Below are 20805 nucleotides of genomic sequence, written 5' to 3' on the forward strand. Positions count from 1 at the left end.
ATACATTCAGGTGCTACTGGTGCCTTGGCCTAATATTTCCACTAATGTCAGTTTTTCCACATCAGGTTGCAAACTAGCAATCCTATCTGAATTCATGCTGCTTATATTAACCCAGACAGTTGCTGCTGCTGCTGCTGCTTTCTTTCCCTAACATTTCAACTAATTAGTGTCAGATTTTTGTGTGGAATTCATATCATCATGCTGCTAACTAGCAATCTAGAAGTCTGTCACTCAAGATTTGATTTAAGAAAAAGTCAATTTGTACACAGTGCTCTGTTAATGTTGTATGAGTGTTTTAGAATTGTTTGCATTCATGTTGTGGTGCTGCTTAGAACTAGGGATCACGTACAGTATATGTTTACAATAGAAACAAGATAATCACTGACTACGGTAGGCATTGGATTGTGAGCTCTTCTGAGGGACATTTAGCCACATACATACACTGTGCTAAGGAACTGTGCAAGATGTCAGCAATAATGTAAATACACAATAATGAGAACATTGATAATCTATACACACAGCACACTGTTATCACATTACTGTCAAAGCAAGCACACTGGAGTCATTGAAATTCAGTTTTCTGAAATCGATTCACTAAAAATTTACAGAAGGGTCAGAAGTTCTATGAAAATCTTGTGAGCTGCCAGATAACGATTTTGCTCACCTGGTCTTTACCACAACTCTTGATCACTTGTATAGAAATCCAAAGGTGCAGCTCAGGGAGGGGTGCAGAATACTTCGTATCTTCATTAAAAAATAAATCTGTGGATCTGCACAGTTTGCATGGAAACTATATTGGAAGTAAGGCCTGACATTAAACCCCTATTTATATGCAATGTACTGAGTATTTATTGCCACATTTATAGGTGTCCTCAGGAGAAGGTTTCGTTGTGCAGTTATACCTATGGGAGTAGTTTAAATGTTTTGCTGTGGTGTTATATATTTGATTCTATCCAGATCCTTATGCAATATGTCCTGAGAGTTAATAATTTTTAACAATTTGTATTCTCTGCAAAAATAGCAACATTACTTTATCTACCAGGCAATTAATAAGTAGACTGAAGAGCACTGGACCCAGTTCACTGGTCCCTGTGGGACCCCACCACTAACAGTCACCCATTTTGAATATGATCCATTGACCACAACTCTTTGCTTTCTTGTCAATTAGCCAGTTCCCTATCCATGCACACAGACTCTTCCCCAGTCCTTGCATCCTCAACTTTTACACCAGACTGTTGTGGGGAACAGTATCGAAAGCCTTTGCAAAGTCCTAGTGTATGGGCCCGTTTCCACTTGTGCGGTGCGAATCAGCGGGGTAAAAATTTACATGCGGATGCGAATTTCGCATGTGGGTGTATGCGAATTTTCATGCGAATTCGCATGAAAATTCACATGAATGACGCTGTATGCGAATTTAACCATGGCAGTGCCGGTGTGCATTTCCATTGATTTCCATGAAAATTCGCATACCAAAGCCGCAGGCGATTTCCCTATTAAATACATTAGCGGCGATTCGCATGCATTCCACACGCAGGCAAATTCTGAGGGCTCGGTCGTGCAGAAAAATCCTGCACAGAAAAACGCTGAGGAAAACTGACAAGTGGAAACAGGCCCATCCACTTGTATTGGCTGTGCGAATCTGCATGCAGGAAACGCATGCAGATTCGCGATAGTGGAAACGGGCCCTCACACATCTACAGCATTACCAATTTCCACATTAGCATTCACCACCTCATAATAGCTGAGCATGTTTGTCAAACAAGACCAGTCTTTAGTAAACCCATGCTGATGCTGAGAAACTAAATTGTTCTGTGCTCTGAAGTCTTGAATATCAATAAAGGAATTATCAGGCAAAAAAAAAAATGAGTTTCACTTACCTGGGGCTTCTACCAGTCCCATGTAGCACTCCTGTGCCCTGGTAGTCACTCACTGCTGCTTCGGTCCTCCGCCGCCAGCTAGTTTCGTTTTTGCCAACCTCGGGGTCGGCGGGCCGCATTGCATACATTTTTACGCATTCCCGCTGGTGCAGGAACATTAACACATACGTTTTTACGCGTTACTGGTTCAACGCATCATTTTTTAGAAGCCCCAGGTAAGTGAAACTTTTTTTTTTGCCTGATCATTCCTTTAAGAACCCCTCAAATAGTTTGCATACAACTGATGTTAAAGGGAACTCGCGGTGAGAGTGATATCGAGGCTGCCATATTTATTTTCTTTTAACCACTTGAGGACCCTGGGCTTTAACCCCCTTAAGGATCAGGCACTTTTTTCCATTCAGACCACTGCAGCTTTCACGGTTTATTGCTCGCTCATACAACCTACCACCTAAATGAATTTTGGCTCCTTTTCTTGTCACTAATAAAGCTTTGTTTTGGTGCTAATTGATTGCTGCTGCGATTTTTACTTTTTATTATATTCATCAAAAAAGACATGAATTTTGGCAAAAAAAATGATTTTTTTTTAACTTTCTGTGCTGACATTTTTCAAATAAAGTAAAATTTCTGTGTACATGCAGCGCGAAAAATGTGGACAAACATGTTTTTGATTTTAAAAAAAACCATTCAGTGTATATTTATTGGTTTGGGTAAAAGTTATAGCGTTTACAAACTATGGTGCAAAAAGTGAATTTTCCCATTTTCAAGCATCTATGACTTTTCTGACCATCTGTCATGTTTCATGAGGGGCTAGAATTCCAGGATAGTATAAATACCCCCCAAATGACCCCATTTTGGAAAGAAGACATCCCAAAGTATTCACTGAGAGGCATAGTGAGTTAATAGAAGATATTATTTTTTGTCACAAGTAAGCGGAAAATGACACTTTGTGACAAAAAAAACAAAAAAAAAGTTTCCATTTCTTCTAACTTGCGACAAAAAAAAATGAAATCTGCCACGGACTCATCATGCCCCTCTCTGAATACCTTGAAGTATCTTCTTTCCAAAATGGGGTCATTTGTGGGGTGTGTTTACTGTCCTCGCATTTTGGGGGGTGCTAATTTGTAAGCACCCCTGTAAAGCCTAAAGGTGCTCATTGGACTTTGGGCCCCTTAGCGCAGTTAAGGTGCAAAAAAGTGCCATACATGTGGTATCGCCGTACTCGGGAGAAGTAGTACAATGTGTTTTGGGGTGTATTTTTACACATACCCATGCTGGGTGGGAGAAATAACTCTGTAAATGGACAATTGTGTGTAAAAAAAATCCAAAGATTGTCATTTACAGAGGTATTTCTCCCACCCAGCATGGGTATGTGTAAAAATACACCCCAAAACACATTGCACTACTTCTCCCGAGTACGGCAATACCACATGTGTGGCACTTTTTTGCACCCTAACTGCGCTAAGGGGCCCAAAGTCCAATGAGTACCTTTAGGATTTCACAGGTCATTTTGAGAAATTTCGTTTCAAGACTACTCCTCACGGTTTAGGGCCCCTAAAATGCCAGGACAGTATAGGAACCCCACAAATGACCCCATTTTAGAAAGAAGACACCCCAAAGGTATTCCGTTAGTATTACGGTGAGTTCATAGAAGATTTTATTTTTTGTCACAAGTTAGCGGAAATTGATTTTTATAGGTTTTTTTCACAAAGTGTCATTTTCCGCTAACTTGTGACAAAAAATAAAATCTATGAACTCACCGTACTTCTAACGGAATACCTTGGGGTGTCTTCTTTCTAAAATGGGGTCATTTGTGGGGTTCCTATACTGCCCTGGCATTTTAGGGGCCCTAAACCATGAGGAGTAGTCTTGAAACCAAATGTCGCAAAATGACCTGTGAAATCCTAAAGGTACTCATTGGACTTTGGGCCCCTTAGCGCAGTTGGGGTGCAAAAAAGTGCCACACATGTGGTATCGCCGTACTCGGGAGAAGTAGTACATTGTGTTTTGGGGTGTATTTCTACACATACCCATGCTGGGTGGGAGAAATATCTCTGTAAATGGACAATTGTGTGTAAAAAAAAATCAAAAGATTGTTATTTACAGAGGTATTTCTCCCACCCAGCATGGGTATGTGTAAAAATACACCCCAAAACACATTGTACTACTTCTCCCGAGTACAGCAATAGCACATGTGTGGCACTTTTTTGCACCCTAACTGCGCTAAGGGGCCCAGAGTCCAAAGAGTACCTTTAGGCTTTACAGGGGTGCTCAAAATTTAGCACCCCACCCACTTGCCAGGACAGTTAACAAACCCCACAAATGACCCCATTTTGGAAAGAATACACAACAAGGTATTCCATGAGGGGAATGGTGAGGTCATTGAAAATTTTATTTTTTGTCACAAGTTAACGGAAAATGACACTTTGTAAAAAAAAAAATAAAAAAAAAAAATTCTGCTAACTTGTGACAAAAACTAAAATCTTCTATGAACTCACCGTGCACCTCACAGAATACTTTAGGGTGTCCCCTTTCCAAAATGGGGTCATTTGTGGAGTCTGTCCTGGCATTTTAGGGTCTCTGCAATCATTACATGTACGGCCAGTATTAGGAGTTTCTGCTATACTCCTTATATTGGGTATACGGGTAATGCACTCTGGGCTGAAAGGAAAAATGAACGGCAAACATATCTTGCTCCACATCAATGGCAGATCTTCCTCCACATCAATGGCAGTGATAACCTCAGGAGAGAGACACCCCGTGCCACCCTGCACTCAGGGTGAGCCACCAACTTATGTGACTGGGCCTCAGAACTTTAGTATACAGCATTATGCCTGTAGGATACCGCAATATGCCTGCCAATAGAGATGACTCTGTGTGGCATTAAAGCATCATCATAGGCCCAAAGTAAATCACATATAAACCGGGGGTGTCCACACTCAAGGGAAATTCAAACATGCCGTCTTATATCGCCAACCCAGGACAGATCAGCAGTATCAAGCATGGAAACCGATCCTTCTTCCAACTTTTATGCTTACCCGTTTGGTTTTCAAGCTTACCTCTCCTCTCCCTGCGACAATGTGCAAAAGACCACTGAGTGTGTGCCTACTCCTGTGTCTGGAGTTCCCTAGGTTCTAATAGTGTACCTGCTCGTGGTACCTCTCAAAACACTCCCCTATGCATAGGCCAGGCTGGTCAGGACATTTGGGACAAAAATAAACAGTGTCAGTCCTTCTTCCAGCCCTGCTGCAGACACGACAACGTTTTCTTTGGATGCGTTGACCTAGGGCACACGGAAGCTGATAGGCGTAATGCCTTCCATGCAGTCGGCTAGTTGCATCTGGGGGGGGCTGGCACCTCCTGGATACAGGATGTCCAGAATGATCTGTTCCTGCAATTGAAGGAAAGATCCAGTTCTCCCAGCCTTACCGTAGAGAACAAAGCTGTTGTAAACTGCCAATTGAATCAGATAAAAAGACACTTTCTTATACCAGCATCTTTTTTTCCGGGTAACTAAATAGGGCGCTAACCTCTGGTCATTGAAGTCCACCCCTCCCATGTTGACATATTCGTGGACGACAAGGGGCTTTTCAATGACCGCAGTTGCCCGTTGAATTTGGACTGTCGTGTCTGTGTGAATGGTGGACAGAAAGTAAACGTCCCTCTTGTCCCTCCATTTCACCGCGAGCAGGTCTTCAGTACGCAAGGCGGCCCTCTGCCCCCGTTCAAGTCTGGTGGTAACGAGCCGTTGGGGGAAGCCCTGGCGACTAGGCCGCGCAGTGCCACAGCATCGGATTCCTTCTAACTTTAAGTGCTGAAAGAGGGCCACACTTGTGTAATAATTGTCCACAAAAAGATGGTACCCCTTCTGGAACAAGGGTGACACCAAGTCCCACACAACCTTTCCACTGCTCCCCAGGTACTCAGGGCATCCGACCAGCTCCAATTTTGAGTCTTTTCCCTCATAGACCCTAAAACGACATGTATAGCCTGTGGCCCTTTCACAGAGCTTATACAGTTTCACCCCATACCGGGCGCGCTTGCTTGGGATGTACTGTTTGATGCCAAGGCGCCCGGTAAAGCGTAAGAGGGACTCGTCTACGCAGATGTTCTGTTCAGGGATATAAGCATCTGCAAATGTTGATGACAGGTGGTCTATGAGGGGCCGAATTTTGTGGAGCCGGTCATAAGCAGGGTGGCCCTTTTCATGACAGGTTTCGTCGTCCTTGATGTGCAGGAAACGCAGGATGGACTCAAATCGTGTCCTGGACATGGCAGCAGGGTACAAGGGAACATGATGTACTGGGTTCGTAGACCAAAACGACCGCAATACATTCTGTTTCATTAGTCCCAAGTGAAGGATAAGGGCCAAAAAGATTTTAATGAAACTTGGACTGGTTTCCACCGGAAAGGCTGGGCATAGCTGCTCTCCGGGTGCTCGGTGATGAATTGTGTGGCTTTACGGTTGGTCTCAACCACAATTAAGTCCAAGAGAACCTGGGTGATGAACAGCTGCAAAAAGTCTAGGGCCGTTCCTAGATGAGCTGTCGCCACCTGGACTCCAGACTGGGCGGTGAAAGGGGGCACTACGGGTGCGGCGGAATCAGGGGATTGCCAATCTGGTTGTGCCAGCACCTCTGGGAGTCTATGGGTACTACGGGCCCGTCTTCTTCTTGGTGGCTGCGACGAGGGTACTACTGCACTTGCCACCGTACCAGTTTCAACTTCCATGCTGGCGCTCACCACTTCACCAGGGTCTACAGAAGTACTGGTACCAAGTCCAGGAGATGCTGCGCTGCTGGTGCCTGCCTCACCAAGAAAACTATCATCAGCGCTAGCACCACCCTGCTGCCCTTGAGGCGGATCCTGCGCCACCTGCGGTCTAACGACATGGGGTCTGGTACGCCTGGCTCTAGCCGGGACCAAAGCCTCGTCATCACTTTCGGCCAGGGAACCACTGCTTTCCACAGGTTCAAATTCGGACCCGGATGATTCGACAGATGATTCTTCCCAAAAGAACTCATCCGACTGGTCTATATACCTGTATACCTCCTCATCGGAAAGCCCCCTTCTTGCCATTGTGGACTGCTAAATTTATGAGGTTTTCCTCCGAGACTACCCAGAAAAAAAGAGCACCTACCTAGCAAAAGGGAGTATTTGAGAGGTATTGGGGTTGGTGGGAAGTGGGGTCTCAGAGGCAATCAAACAATCACGGGACAATCAAATACAATTACAGCACAATCGACTCCAATCCAGTGTTGCTAACCGCCCGTAAATTTACGGGCAGCCCGTAAATTTGTATACAAATTACGCTGCCCGTGAATTCCGTAAGGAATTCAGCAGCGTCCGTAAAAGGGCGGCCAATCGGCCGCCCGCTCTGTTGCAGGACAGCAACGCAGTGGAGGAAGAGCTGTGGGCAGCGGTGGAGAAGGGGGGCAATCTCCCCCCCCCTTCTCTCACCTTACTGCTCTCCCTCCCTCGCTGACTGTCCCCCTCCGACGAGTGACTGGCAGTGGCGCTTGGCAGCGGGCGGGACTTACCTTCCGTCTCGCTCCTGCGCCGGAAGTTCTGCTGCTCTGGTCTGGACCAGACCAGAGTAGCGGCAGATCATCCCGCGCCGGCGACGAGAGAAGACGCAGGTAAGTTCCGCTCGCTGCCGCCTGCCACAGTGCCACTGTCAGTCGTCTACTGGGCACATATACATCTGGCTACATCTACTTGGCACATATAACCCTGGCTACATCTACTGGGCACATATAACCCTGGCTACATCTACTGGGGACATATACATCTGGCTACATCTACTGGGCACATATACATCTGGCTATATCTACTGGGCACATATAACCCTGGCGACATCTACTGGGCACATATAACCCTGGCTACATCTACTGGGCACATATAACCCTGGCTACATCTACTAGGGACATATAACCCTGGCTACCCATGGGCACATATACCTCTGGCTACATCTACTGGGCACATATAACCCTGGCTACATCTACTGGGCACATATAATTCTGGCTACATCTACTGGGCACATATACCTCTGGCTACATCTACTGGGCACATATACCTCTGGCTACATCTACTGGGCACATATACCTCTGGCTACATCTACTGGGCACATATACCTCTGGCTACATCTACTGGGCACATATACCTCTGGCTACACCTACTGGGCACATATAACCCTGGCTACATCTACTGGGGACATATACATCTGGCTACATCTACTGGGCACATATAACCCTGGCTACATCTACTGGGCACATTTAACCCTGGCTTCATCTACTGGGCACATATACCTCTGGCTACATCTACTGGGCACATATAACCCTGGATACATCTACTGGGCACATATACCCCCTGGCTACATCTACTGGGCACATATACATCTGGCTACATCTACTGGGCACATATAACCCTGGCTACATCTACTGGGCACATATAACCCTGGCTACATCTACTGGGCACATATAATCCTGGCTACATCTACTGGGCACATATAACCCTGGATACATCTACTGGGCACATATACCCCCTGGCTACATCTACTGGGCACATATAACCCTGCCTACATATACTGGGGACATATACCTCTGGCTACAGATACTGGGCACATATATCTGCTGGCTACATATACTGAGGACACTGGCTATTTGCCATTATGTGCATTTACTGGTGAAAAGCTGTCTCTTATGTGCATTTACTGGTGATAAGCTGTCTCTTATGTGCATTTACTGGTGAAAAGCTGTCTCTTATGTGCATTTACTGGTGAAAAGCTGTCTCTTATTATGTGCATTTACTGGTGAAATGCTGTCTCTTATTATGTGCATTTACTGGTGCAAAGCTGTGTCTTATTATGTGCATTTACTGGTGAAAAGCTGTCTCTTATGTTCATTTACTGGGGAAAAGCTAGTTCTCATTACGTGCATTTACTGGTGAAAAGCTGTCTCTCATTACATGCATTTACTGGTGAAAAGCTGTCTCTCATTACGTGCATTTACTGGTGAAAAGCTGTCTCTCATTACGTGCATTCACTGGTGAAAAGCTGTCTGTCATTACGTGCATTTACTGGTGAAAGGCGGTCTCTTATTATGTGCATTTACTGGTGCAAAGCTGTCTCTTATGTGCATTTACTGGTGCAAAGCTGTGTCTTATTATGTGCATTTACTGGTGAAAAGCTGTCTCTTATGTTCATTTACTGGGGAAAAGCTAGTTCTCATTACGTGCATTTACTGGTGAAAAGCTGTCTCTCATTACGTGCATTTACTGGTGAAAAGCTGTCTCTCATTACGTGCATTTACTGGTGAAAAGCTGTCTGTCATTACGTGCATTTACTGGTGAAAGGCGGTCTCTTATGTGCATTTACTGGTGAAAAGCTGTCTGTCATTACGTGCATTTACTGGTGAAAGGCTGTCTCTTATGTGTATTTACTGGTGAAACGCAGTCTCTCATTATGTGCATTTACTTGCCATGCCCACTTTAGTCGCCGCAAATTTCCTCGAACAGGTTGCCTCCTACCCATTTGACTGCCCCCTCATATGTGCCAGTCTAGAACAGGCCCTGTACTCCTGCCTACATATACTGGGCACATATACCCCTGGCTACCTGTTCTGGGGACATCTCTCCCCCTGGCTACCTGTTCTGGGGACATCTATACCCCTGGCCACCTATTCTGGGGACACCTATAGACCTGGGGCTACCTATTTTTGGGGAACCACTGCTGTCAGATTAAATGTATTTTGGAAGAACCTCTGCCAGATTACGTGGATTTTTGATGAAATGCTGTAAGATTACATGTATTTTGGGGAAAGGGGGGGAAACACTATGGCAGAGCTCAAACTTCCCTGACAGACCTTTCACAGCAATATTAAAATCATGTATATCTGGCCCCACCCATGACCACGCCCACATTCTGTTGCGTTGCCACGCCCATTTTTCGGCGCGGCGCAGGGTGTTTTGTCAGTAAAAAAAATCTTTTGTCAGTAAATTTTTAGGTATTTGTCAGTAAAAAATGACGTGAAAGGTTGGCAACACTGCTTGAGACACTGGGGGCTGATGTCCCGTCTCATTATCACAGGGTTTCTGACACTCCCCCATCAGCCCAAGCACTTGACCTCATAACTCACAGTGCTGAAATGAGTACACTGTTTCTGTGCAGAAAACTCACCCTGTGCCGATTGGCTGGAGTGGAAGAAAGGGTGGAGATGACCAACGTTAGGCTGCACTGATTGGCAACTGCCTGCTGAACATCGTGATACAAGTGGCACTGGTTGTTACACCCAGACTTTAAAGGGAACCTAAACTGAGAAGGATATGGATTTTACCTTTTAAAATAATACCAGTTGTCTGACTCTCCTGCTGATCCTGTGTCTCTAATACTTTTAACCACAGCCCCTGAACAAGCATGCTGATCAGGTGCTCTGACTGAAGTCAGACTGGATTAGCTGCATGCTTGTTTCAGGTCTGTGATTCAGCCACTACTGCAGCCAAAGAGATCAGCAGGACTGCCAGGCAACTGATAATGCTTAAAGGAGAACTGTAGTGAGGTATATAGAGGCTGCCATATTGGTTTCCTTTTAAGCAATACCAGTTGCCTGGCTATCCTGCTGATCCTCTGCCTCTAATACATTTTGCCCTAGACCCTGAACAAGCATGCAGCAGATCAGGCATTTCTGACATTTTTGTCAGATCTGACAATATTAGCTGCATCCTTGTTTCTGGTGTGATTCTGCAGGCAGATAGCTCAGCAGGGCTGCCAGGTAACTGGTATTGCTTAAAAGGAAATCAATATGGCAGCCTCTATATACCTTTCACTACAGTTCTCCTTTAAAAGGAAACATCCATATCCTTATCAGTTTATGTTCCCTTTAAAGGTCACCTGAAGTGAGAGGTCTATGGAGGCTGTCATATTTATTTCCTTTTAAGCAATACCAGTTGCCTGACTATCCTGCTGATCCTCTGCCTCTCAATAGTTTTAGCCATAGACCCTGATCAAGCATGCAGCAGTTCAGGTGTTTCTGACATCATTGTCAGATCTGACAAGATTAACTGCATCCTTGCTTCTGGTGTGATTCAGATACTACTGCAGCCAATTAGATCAGCAGGACAGCCAGGCAACTGGTATTGTATAAGGCTGCTTGCACACCAAGACGTTACAGGCGCACGTTAGTGCGCCTGTAACGCTCCCCCAACGCACAGCAATGTAACACAAGTGGGCTGTTCACACAGCCCACGTTGCGTTACATGTAACGCTGCACGTTCTGTGCAAAGTGCAGCATGCTACGGCGTTGGAGCGGCTATAGCCGCGTTAGACTGTTTGCACATGCGCAGTGGGGGGCGGAGGAGGCGGGGAGAGCCAGCTACAGTAGCCGCGCACATGGCTACTTAATATTCACTGCACTGGCGGCAGCTGATTGGCCGGCGGGACCACGTGATGCGGAGTGTCTCGCTCCGCATCACGTGGTCCCGCTGGCCAATCAGCGCCACTCTGGGAGATATTATGGGCATCGAGCAGCCTAACGCGGCTCACTCTACCGTCGGCTTTTGCAGCACCATACGTTGTGTTAGGTGCACGTTATGCGACCTTAACGTGCCACCTAACACAACGTCTTGGTGTGCAAGAAGCCTAAAAGGAAATACATTATATATATATATATATATATATATATATATATATATATATATATATATATATATATATATATCTCTAGCTTCAGGTTCCCTTTAAGCACAGCAGAGCACACAAACAGCAGACGTTGGCCTTTTGCACTGTGAGTACTGCCAGCAATTTGTGCTGGTTGATTAAGACTACTGGTTTGTTGAGTTCTGGATAACTGGGACTTAAGTAGTACTTTTGTAGTAGTAATAATACGCTTCCTTTGTATGTATGTATACTGTATATGTCTCCTTCATATGCTCTTTGTGAATCCTACACATATAGAAATATTTACCACGTTTTCCTCTGACTTCATCCAAGCCACAAGGACATAAATATAGGTTCTGTGCCAAAAGCAGTGCTGTGGACAATCAGGCAAACTCCGGTCACAGCCTGCTTCTGCACTAATTGGTGTAAGAGGACATGTGTGCCCTTAGCCAATTAGAGGACCCCCCATGAGGAATGAACAATGCTGTAGCCAATAGCATTGATCATTCCTTTCCCCCCATGCCATGATCAATAAATAAATCCTATACATAAAAGCAGGGCTCACCTCCCTGGACCTAGCACGATCATACTGCAGGATCGCCGGGTCACAGCTCTGCACTGCCATGTACACCGGGTCCTGGCTTGATAACTTCATCTGACTATACTGGGGGCATATTTTGCTATTTATGGGGAGGGGGGCTAATATTGGGTGCACAAGAGACTACCTATAGGAGGTTAATACTGCGTGCACTTCTGGCTACTTACACTGGGGGGACCTAATGGTGGCAAATCTGGCACATCTATAATGTGGCACATCTATAATGGGGGGTAGTAATGATGGCACATCTGGCTATCTATATGGGGGGACCTAATACTGAGGGCACATCTAGCTACCTATGAGGGGCTAATACTGGGGGCACATCTGGCTACCTAAACTGTGGGCCTTATACTGGGGTGCACATCTAACTATACTGGGGGCACATCCAGCTATTTATGGGGGGGGGTTAATACTGGGGGCACAACTGACTACTTACACTGGGGGGGGGGGGGGGCTACCTAATACTGCTTGCACATCTTCTACGTTTAAGAGAGGGGGACCACGGTTCAATAGGGAAATGTAATAGGGTAAAATGTAATAATAGGGATGCAGTGACGACTATTACATTAAAATATAATGTTTCACCACGCCCACTTTTTATGACCACACCCATTACATAATAAAATTATTAGTTAACCCTCCCAATTAACCCTTTCACCCTAGTTTTACCATTTAAAATATGTTTAACCACATAAGGACCACAGTCAATTCACCCCTTAAAGAGACATTGTAACATCAAAAATATCCCCTGGGGGGTACTCACCTCGGGTGGGGGAAGCCTCGGGATCCTAATAAGGCTTCCCACACTGTCCTCTGTCCCACGGGGGTCTCGCTGCAGCCCTCCGAACAGTCGCCGACAGACCAGACTGTCAATTCAATATTTACCTTTGCAGGCTCCAGCGAGGGCGCTGTGGCTGCTTTCGGCTCCGAAATAGATGGAAATACCCGATCTCAGTCGGGTCCGCTCTACTGCGCAGGCGCCGGAGACTTGCGCATGCGCAGTAGAGCAGACCCGACAGCGATCAGGTATTTCCACCTACTTCTGAGCCGACAGCAGTCAGAGCGCCTGCGCAGGAGTCGGGAAGGTAAATATTGATGTCACCGCTGTACGGAGGGCTGCAGCGAGACCCCTGAGGGACAGAGGAAGCCTTATTAGGATCCCGAGGCTTTCCCCACCCGAGGTGAGTACCCCCCAGGGGATATCCTCATTAGGATCCTGAGGCTTCCCCCACCCCAGATGAGTACCCCCCAGGGGACGTTTTGACGTTACAGATTCTCTTTAAGGACCAGAGTCCTTTTCCATTCAGACCACTGCAGCTTTAACGGTTTATTGCTCGGTCATACAACCTACCACCTAAATGAATTTTGCCTCCTTTTCTTGTCACTAATACAGTTTTCTTTTGGCGCTATTTGATTGCTGCTGCAATTTTTTGTTTTTATTATATTCATCAAAAAAGACATGAATTTTGTCAAAAAAATGATTTTTTTTCTGTGCTGACATTTTTCAAATAAAGTAAAATTTCTGTATACATTTTGGTCGAAAATTTATTGTGCTACATGTCTTTGATAAAAAAAAAAAAAAACATTCAGTGTATATTTATTGGTTTGGATAAAAGTTATAGCGTTTACAAACTATGGTGCAAAAAGTGAATTTTCCCATTTTGAAGCATCTCTGCCTTTTCTAACCCCCTGTCATGTTTCATGAGGTGCTAAAATTCCAGGATAGTATAAATACCCCCCAAATGACCCCATTTTGGAAAGAAGACATCCTAAAGTATTCACTAAGAGGCATGGTGAGTTCATAGAAGACTTTATTTTTTGTCACAAGTTAGCGGAAAATGACACGTTGTGACAAAAAAATAAAATAAAAAAAAGTTTCCATTTCTGCTAACTTGTGACAAAAAAAAAAATGAAATCTGCCAAGAACTCATCTCTGAATACTTTGGGGTGTCTACTATCCAAAATGGGGTCATTTGTAGGGTGTGTTTACTGTCCTGGCATTTTGGGGGGTGCTAAATTGTAAGCACCCCAGTAAAGCCTAAAGGTGCTCATTGGACTTTGGACCCCTTAGCGCAGTTAGGCTGCAAAAAAGTGTTACACATGTGATATCGCCATACTCAGGAGAAATAGTATAATGTGTTTTGGGGTGTATTTTTACACATACCAATGCTGGGTGGGAAAATATCTCTGTAAATGAGAATTTTTTGTTTTTGTTTTTTTTAACACACAACTGTCCATTTACAGATATCTTTCTCCCACCCAGCATGGGTATGTGTAAAAAAAACCAACCAAAACACATTATACTACTTCTCCTGAGTACGGTGATACCACATGTGTGACACTTTTTTGCAGCCTAGGTGCGCTAAGAGGCCCAACGTCCTATGAGTACCTTTAGGATTTCACAGGTCATTTTGAGGCATTTGGTTTCTAGACTACTCCTCACGGTTTAGGGCCTTAAAATGCCAGGGCAGTATAGGAACCCCACAAGTGACCCCAATTTAGAAAGAAGACACTCCAAGGTATTCCGTTAGGAGTATGGTGAGTTCATAGAAGATTTTATTTTTTGTCACAAGTTAGCGGAAATTGATTTTTATTGTTTTTTTTTTCACAAAGTGTCATTTTCCACTAACTTGTGACAGAGAACGGGTGTGTGGGCGATCTGAGGGTGCGGGCTGGTGATCAAGTGCCCGCAAGGGGCAGTTTAGGGTCTGATCTGATGGGTGGCAGTGACAGGGGGTGATTGATGGGTGATTGTCAGGTGATTGACAGGTTTATCAGTGGGTGATTACCGGGAAGAATAGATGTATAAAGTACACGGGGGGGGGGGGGGTCTGTGGAGGATCTGAGGGGTGGGGGGTGACCAGGAGCCCCCAGGGGGCAGTTTAGGACCTAATAAAAAAAAATTGCATTGACAGATAGTGACAGGGAGTGATTGATGGGTGATTAGGGAGGTGATTGGGTGCAAACAGGGGTCTGGGGGGTGGGCAGGAGGGGTCTGAGGGGTGCTGTGGGCGATCAGAGGGCAGGGGGGGCAGATCAGTGTGTTTGGGTGCTTACCTGGGGGGCTGCAGCCTGTCCTGGTGATCCTTCGATCACTGGGACTACCAGGACAGGAGGCAGCCTGTATAATACGCTTTGTATACATTACAAAGCATATTATACGTTTTGTATGCGGCGATCTATGGGTTAACAACCCGCCAGCGCTTCCAAACGGCCGGCGGGTTGACGCGACGAGTGGGCGGAGCCTCTTGCCGGGGGGCGATTGCGTCACCAGTGACGCGATCGCCAGCTAAACACGCCCATCGGCAGCGCCGCCGATGGGCGTATTACAGTCGTTTGGGCCCACACTTTGCCGCCGCCGCCAATGGGCTGAAGGGAAGTGGTTAAGGTTTTCTCAATTCTAAGTGCAAAGTACACACTGTAGCAAAAAGCCACCTTTATTTCAGAAACAAATATCATCACCATAAATTGTGACAGGAACATAATTTAAACTTTATGAAAAACAGGAGAAATAGCCAAATAAAATTTGTGTTTTTTCTCTACAGTAGCATTTTTTTTAAACAGCGATTGGTAAAATCTGAGAAATTTGAGTATTTTTCTATTGTTTTCCTATTTATCCCATTAAAATGCATATAAAACAAAATTGTTCTTGGAAAAAATACCACCAAATGAAAGTTTGGTTTCTCTTGAAAAAAACAATATATGTATAATTTAGGTGTCATAAATAGGGATAAGTTGATTAAATAGGAACATAGCTAAAACGTCAAAACCACTCTGGTCCATAAGGGGAAACAAGGTCTAGATGCAAAGTGGTTAAATCAATTTTGGTGCAGCTGACTATGTTCTCTTAGGCTGCTTACACACTAAGACGTTACAGGCGCACGTTAGTGCGCCTGTAACGCTCCCCCAACGCACAGCAATGTAACACAAGTGGGCTGTTCACACAGCCCACGTTGCGTTACATGCGTTACGTTCTCCGGAAAGTGCAGCATGCTACGGCGTTACAGCGGCTATAGCCGCGTTAGACTGTTTGCACATGCGCAGTGGGGGGCGGAGAGGAGGCGGGGAGAGCCAGCTACAGTAGCCGCGCACATGGCTACTTAATATTCACTGCACTGGTGGCCGCTGATTGGCCGGCGGGACCACGTGATGCGGAGTGTCTCGCTCCGCATCATGTGGTCCCGCTGGCCAATCAGCGCCACTCTGGGAGACATTATAGGAATCGAGCCGCCTAACGCGGCTCACTCTACCGTCCTCACTTGCAGCACCATACGTTGTGTTAGGTGCACGTTATGCGACCTTAACGTAGCACCTAACGCAACGTCTTGGTGTGCAAGTAGCCTTAATCCTGGTTTGACACCACGGCCCATATGCAATTCACTTTTTCTGGTTAAATCAGAACAATTTACCTTTTCACCTGTGTTTTCTCCTGATATTCACAACTTGTAAATAAAATGCATTTTAACCACTTAACGACCACCTAACGTCGATAGGCGTCGACGGGTCGTTAGTGGTATAGCATGGAAGCGGCCTTTCCATGCCAGTTCACGGAGACTGCCTCCGTGAACAGTGTGCGAGCTGCCGATCGCGGCTCGCACACATAATGTGAACATGCGGGGAAGGAATCCCCGCTGTTTACATCACACGGCGCTGCTGCGCAGCAGCGCCGTGACGTAGATCGGCGATCCCCAGCCTCTGATTGGCCGGGGATCGCCGGCATCTGATAGGCAGAAGCCTATCCTTTCAGGCGCAGGACGGATATCCGTCCTGCGCCGCACAGAGGCGAAGGGAGAGGGAGGGAAAGCAGGGGAGCCCAGTAAACGCTGCGGAGGGGGGCTTTGAGGAGCCCCCGCAAATCAATAGTAGCCGGAGGCGATCAGACCCCCCCTGCAGGACATCCCCCTAGTGGGGAAAAAGGGGGGAAGTCTGATCGCCCTGCCACATTCCTGATCGGTGCTGCGGGCTGTAGAGGCCACGCAGCACCGATCATTGCAAAATCCCCTGGTCCTTAAGTGGTTAAAGCAATACTCACCCAGCAAGCAATACTCAAAATTATTTTGATAGTAGTTTTTCAATTACTCTTCGGTACTTTTTCAATTGAAAAATGCTGAAAAGTTATTTTAAATACAAGATGTAAATGTATCTTCTAGGAGAAAACTCAGGAGAAAAAGTTAATTGCATTATGGGCCTGTATGTTTCCCTACTTACTGAAAATTAAGCAGTATATCTAGGCCCCGAGGGAGTATTGTTCCCGTTCCAGGGGCGTAGATATAGCTGTTGTGTGCGCTCCCATGCGCGTTCTCAATGCCACCTGTTAGTAGACAGATCAGTGAATGGGAATCCAGTTCCCATTCACCGATCTAAGTGCCTGTGATCAATCATCACAGCATCAGTGAGATGCCTTGGTCATTGACAAAAGAAAAAGTAACACACACATAACTTCTTCTGTGTACTGCTCAGTACACAAGAGGAATAAAAGTGGGAGGTACATCTAGTGGCCAAATAGTAAAATTACACGTACATACTGTATATTTATTTAATAAAAAATACATACATTTCCTATTAAAATTAACCCTTACATCCCCCACTCTTCCATAGTTACCAAAATAAAAAAAATGCATATATTAAAAAAAAATGACATTTAAATAAAATACACAATACACAACAAGTTGTTTGCAGCCAGTAGTGTGCCGTCTCTTCATTTGTATGCAAGTTCAAAAGGGATTGTGCGTGGGCACACCATTGGTTCAAAAAAGGTCGGGTGCTTGGTATTATGGCATAGGCTTTGCCAATACAGCTTCAAAAAACATCAAGTATACCAGCACACCATGTTCCATGAAGAAAAAAACACTTTTATTGAGCCATTATATCCACATAGATACCGATGTTTAAAGTATGTCCCGAGTACAATGTATGGCGACAATATTTTATTTGGAAATAAAGATACATTCTTTCCGTTTTGCGTCTATCACTAATTACAAGCCCATATTTACAAAAATAACAGTAATATACCCTCATGACATATATATTAAAAAAAAAGTTCAGTCCCTAAGGTAACTATTTATGTATTTTCATGTACATCAAATGGTGCCTGAGAGACCTGAATAAGTGTGCGAGACCTGTATAATTGCCGGTGCCTGGTCTCAGCCGGATTGCTCATACGGCTTAGGGAAACGTTCATTCAAATGAAGAAAAAAACATCAAGTATACCAGCACACCGTGTTCCATGAAACCAGGACAAAATGGGCAAATACAATGTGTGGGTGTTATCCATAACGTTTTATTTTAATAATTATTTTTTCTATTTTCTTTTAATTATTTCCATTAAAATGCATTTAGATTAAAATAATTATTAAGCAAAATGTATTGCTACTGTGCTGCACTCTGCTGCATTTTCTGACTACCAGCTGTGAAAATTGAAGTATCGGGAAGATGGAGAGCAGCATGCAGTGATGAGAGGCAGGGACATGAAGAAGGCTTCATAGCTAAAAGCTTACTCTTTTTCTTTTAAGTTAGCCAATAAATGGCATCATCCTGATTCAAAAATTCTCAGTTTATAAATGAAAGCTTTTTCACAATGCACTGCCCGAAGCATGTTTGTGTCAGTGAAATGAAAATACACAGCAACGTTTTTGTGATAAGTGGAACCTGACAAATATTTGTTTGTCTAACCCTCTGACTTCTCAAATTATCACATCATTGTAAATAAAACTAAATTTAGCAGGCGTGTTCTGCTTGTAGATTTGTAGTGTTTACACTTCAGGCCACAGGAACCAGGGACATTAACCAGCAGTAAAAGAAACACAGTTCCACAAATTCATTCTGAAGCATTCACCATGCTCTGCAGACATCAATGAAATCCAATAGGAGAAAATCAATTCAAATCTGAGAAACACAGCCCACCAACAGTGTGAAAATTCAAGCAAAGGACTTTTTCCCCTACCCCTTCTAACTGTGACCCAACTAGCGGCTACCTCTGCTTCTTGCTCCGGCTTTACTCCACCCACCTCATCTTCACCGTTTCCATCCAGTGTCTGGATCGTGAGATCCAAGCTCATCTCCATGTTGTGTATGCGTCTCAGTGTTGCGAGATGCTTATTTAGCTCTGCGACTTCCGCCTCTCACTGAGCAACACGCACACACCCAGGGCAACAGTAAACACCCTCAATCCGCTGATCAAGGCATGCATACATGTCACAGGATGTACACTGTACAGCATAGTCCAACATGATGACTATTGTGTGGGGAAATTTTATTTAAAGTAAACTGTGGCGGTAAAAGTTGAAACGGGAGAGTGAGTGAAGTTCAGGAGTGAGTGCAGCTGGGGTGGAAGAGGGGGGAGGAGTGGAAGTGAGTGAAGTTGGGGTGGAGGAGGGGGAGTGAGTAAAGTTGGGGTGGAGGAGGGGGAGGGGAGGAGGGGGAGTGAGTGAAGCTGGGGTGGAGTCCTTTAAGCCCAATCTACACAATACGATTCTTTGTACATTTCAATTACGATTCTATTTTCGATTCGATTAAATCTGACATGTCCGATCGGGATTCGATTCTATTCAATTCGATTTGCCATTGCAAAACAAGGGCAAATCGAATTCTGATCGGACATGTCGGATTTAATCGAATCGAAAATAGAATCGTAATTGAATTGTACAAAGAATCGTATCGCGTAGATTGGGCTTAGATGGCAAAACATAATTAATGGCCACCAACTGCAGAAAGGATTCAGGATAGTTTCCTCAGAGTACATCAGTTCTCATCTTAACACGGTAGCAGCGCTTCTCTTCATTTCTACGGTGTTGGTGTGATGGTCATTTACAATTCATTTAAATTTGTCCTTCATTAAATAGTCTCACTTTTAGAATGATTCTACTGGTTAACTGAATTGCTTCACTCCATTTGTTATTGTCTTGATTTGTATATATTGATACATTTTCTGCATACTTTAGAATAGATTTCAAGTACCTGCAACAAAAATAAAATTTTTTTAAAAAGTTAAACACAACAACATGAAAAGCTATAATGCAATATGTGTAAAAATGAAAAAGTATTTATCGTAAGAGTTTAGAAAGAATAACCATCATGCAGCTGAAAACAATGCAATTATTTTAAAAACCTTATATATTCATACAAAATGATCTATCTTAATCTATACTAAGTTAGTCGATGAGATAAAGACATGTCCAAGTTGATGTAGAATTGGGTACATTTTTATGCAAATTTATGCAGCTTGTAAATGGAAAAATCAAATTCTAACTGAGCTCCTGTCCTTTGTCAAGCTCCAAAAACTTGCATAAAATGTACATAATTCTGCATCAACTCGGAATTATTTGCATCTTGTTGACCATCCCGCGGCGCAGAGCAGGGTTGCCAACCTGACTTCAAATTTTTTATAAACAAAAGGCCCAAAAAGGCCTCTGATCTGTTATAAACACACAAATTACTGTCTAGCCATGTCTAGTACCATCCACATCTGTGTTTCCCACAACATCAACGTTTTTATTTATTTTAATAGCAACTCTAGCTTATTCATTTTATAACTAAGGATTCTTGTACTGGCTCCCATGCATCGTATCTTTTTTTTTAAATATTCCTTATAATGGCAGTGCATAATCTGATAATCGTATGTCATAAAAACAAAATATGCGGGCACCTTAATGCATCTATTAAAAAAAAAAAATCATGCCTTT

General features: G+C 44.4%; 1 protein-coding gene across 5 annotated transcripts in view; it reads right to left on the reverse strand.

Moving 5' to 3' along the window:
- Nucleotides 1-19637: 19637 nt before the first annotated feature.
- Nucleotides 19638-20805, reverse strand: part of ERMARD (ER membrane associated RNA degradation) — a 153615-nt gene continuing 152447 nt past the window's right edge. For all 5 annotated transcript variants that reach the window (XM_068231840.1, XM_068231841.1, XM_068231838.1 and 2 more), the window contains one exon: nt 19638-20080. In XM_068231840.1, coding sequence (XP_068087941.1) covers nt 19942-20080 — 139 coding nt within the window. In that variant the 3' untranslated portion in view covers nt 19638-19941. The remainder of the gene's footprint in view (nt 20081-20805) is intronic.

Source organism: Hyperolius riggenbachi, chromosome 4 (assembly GCF_040937935.1).
Source record: "Hyperolius riggenbachi isolate aHypRig1 chromosome 4, aHypRig1.pri, whole genome shotgun sequence".
NCBI classification, from domain to species: Eukaryota; Metazoa; Chordata; class Amphibia; order Anura; family Hyperoliidae; genus Hyperolius; species Hyperolius riggenbachi.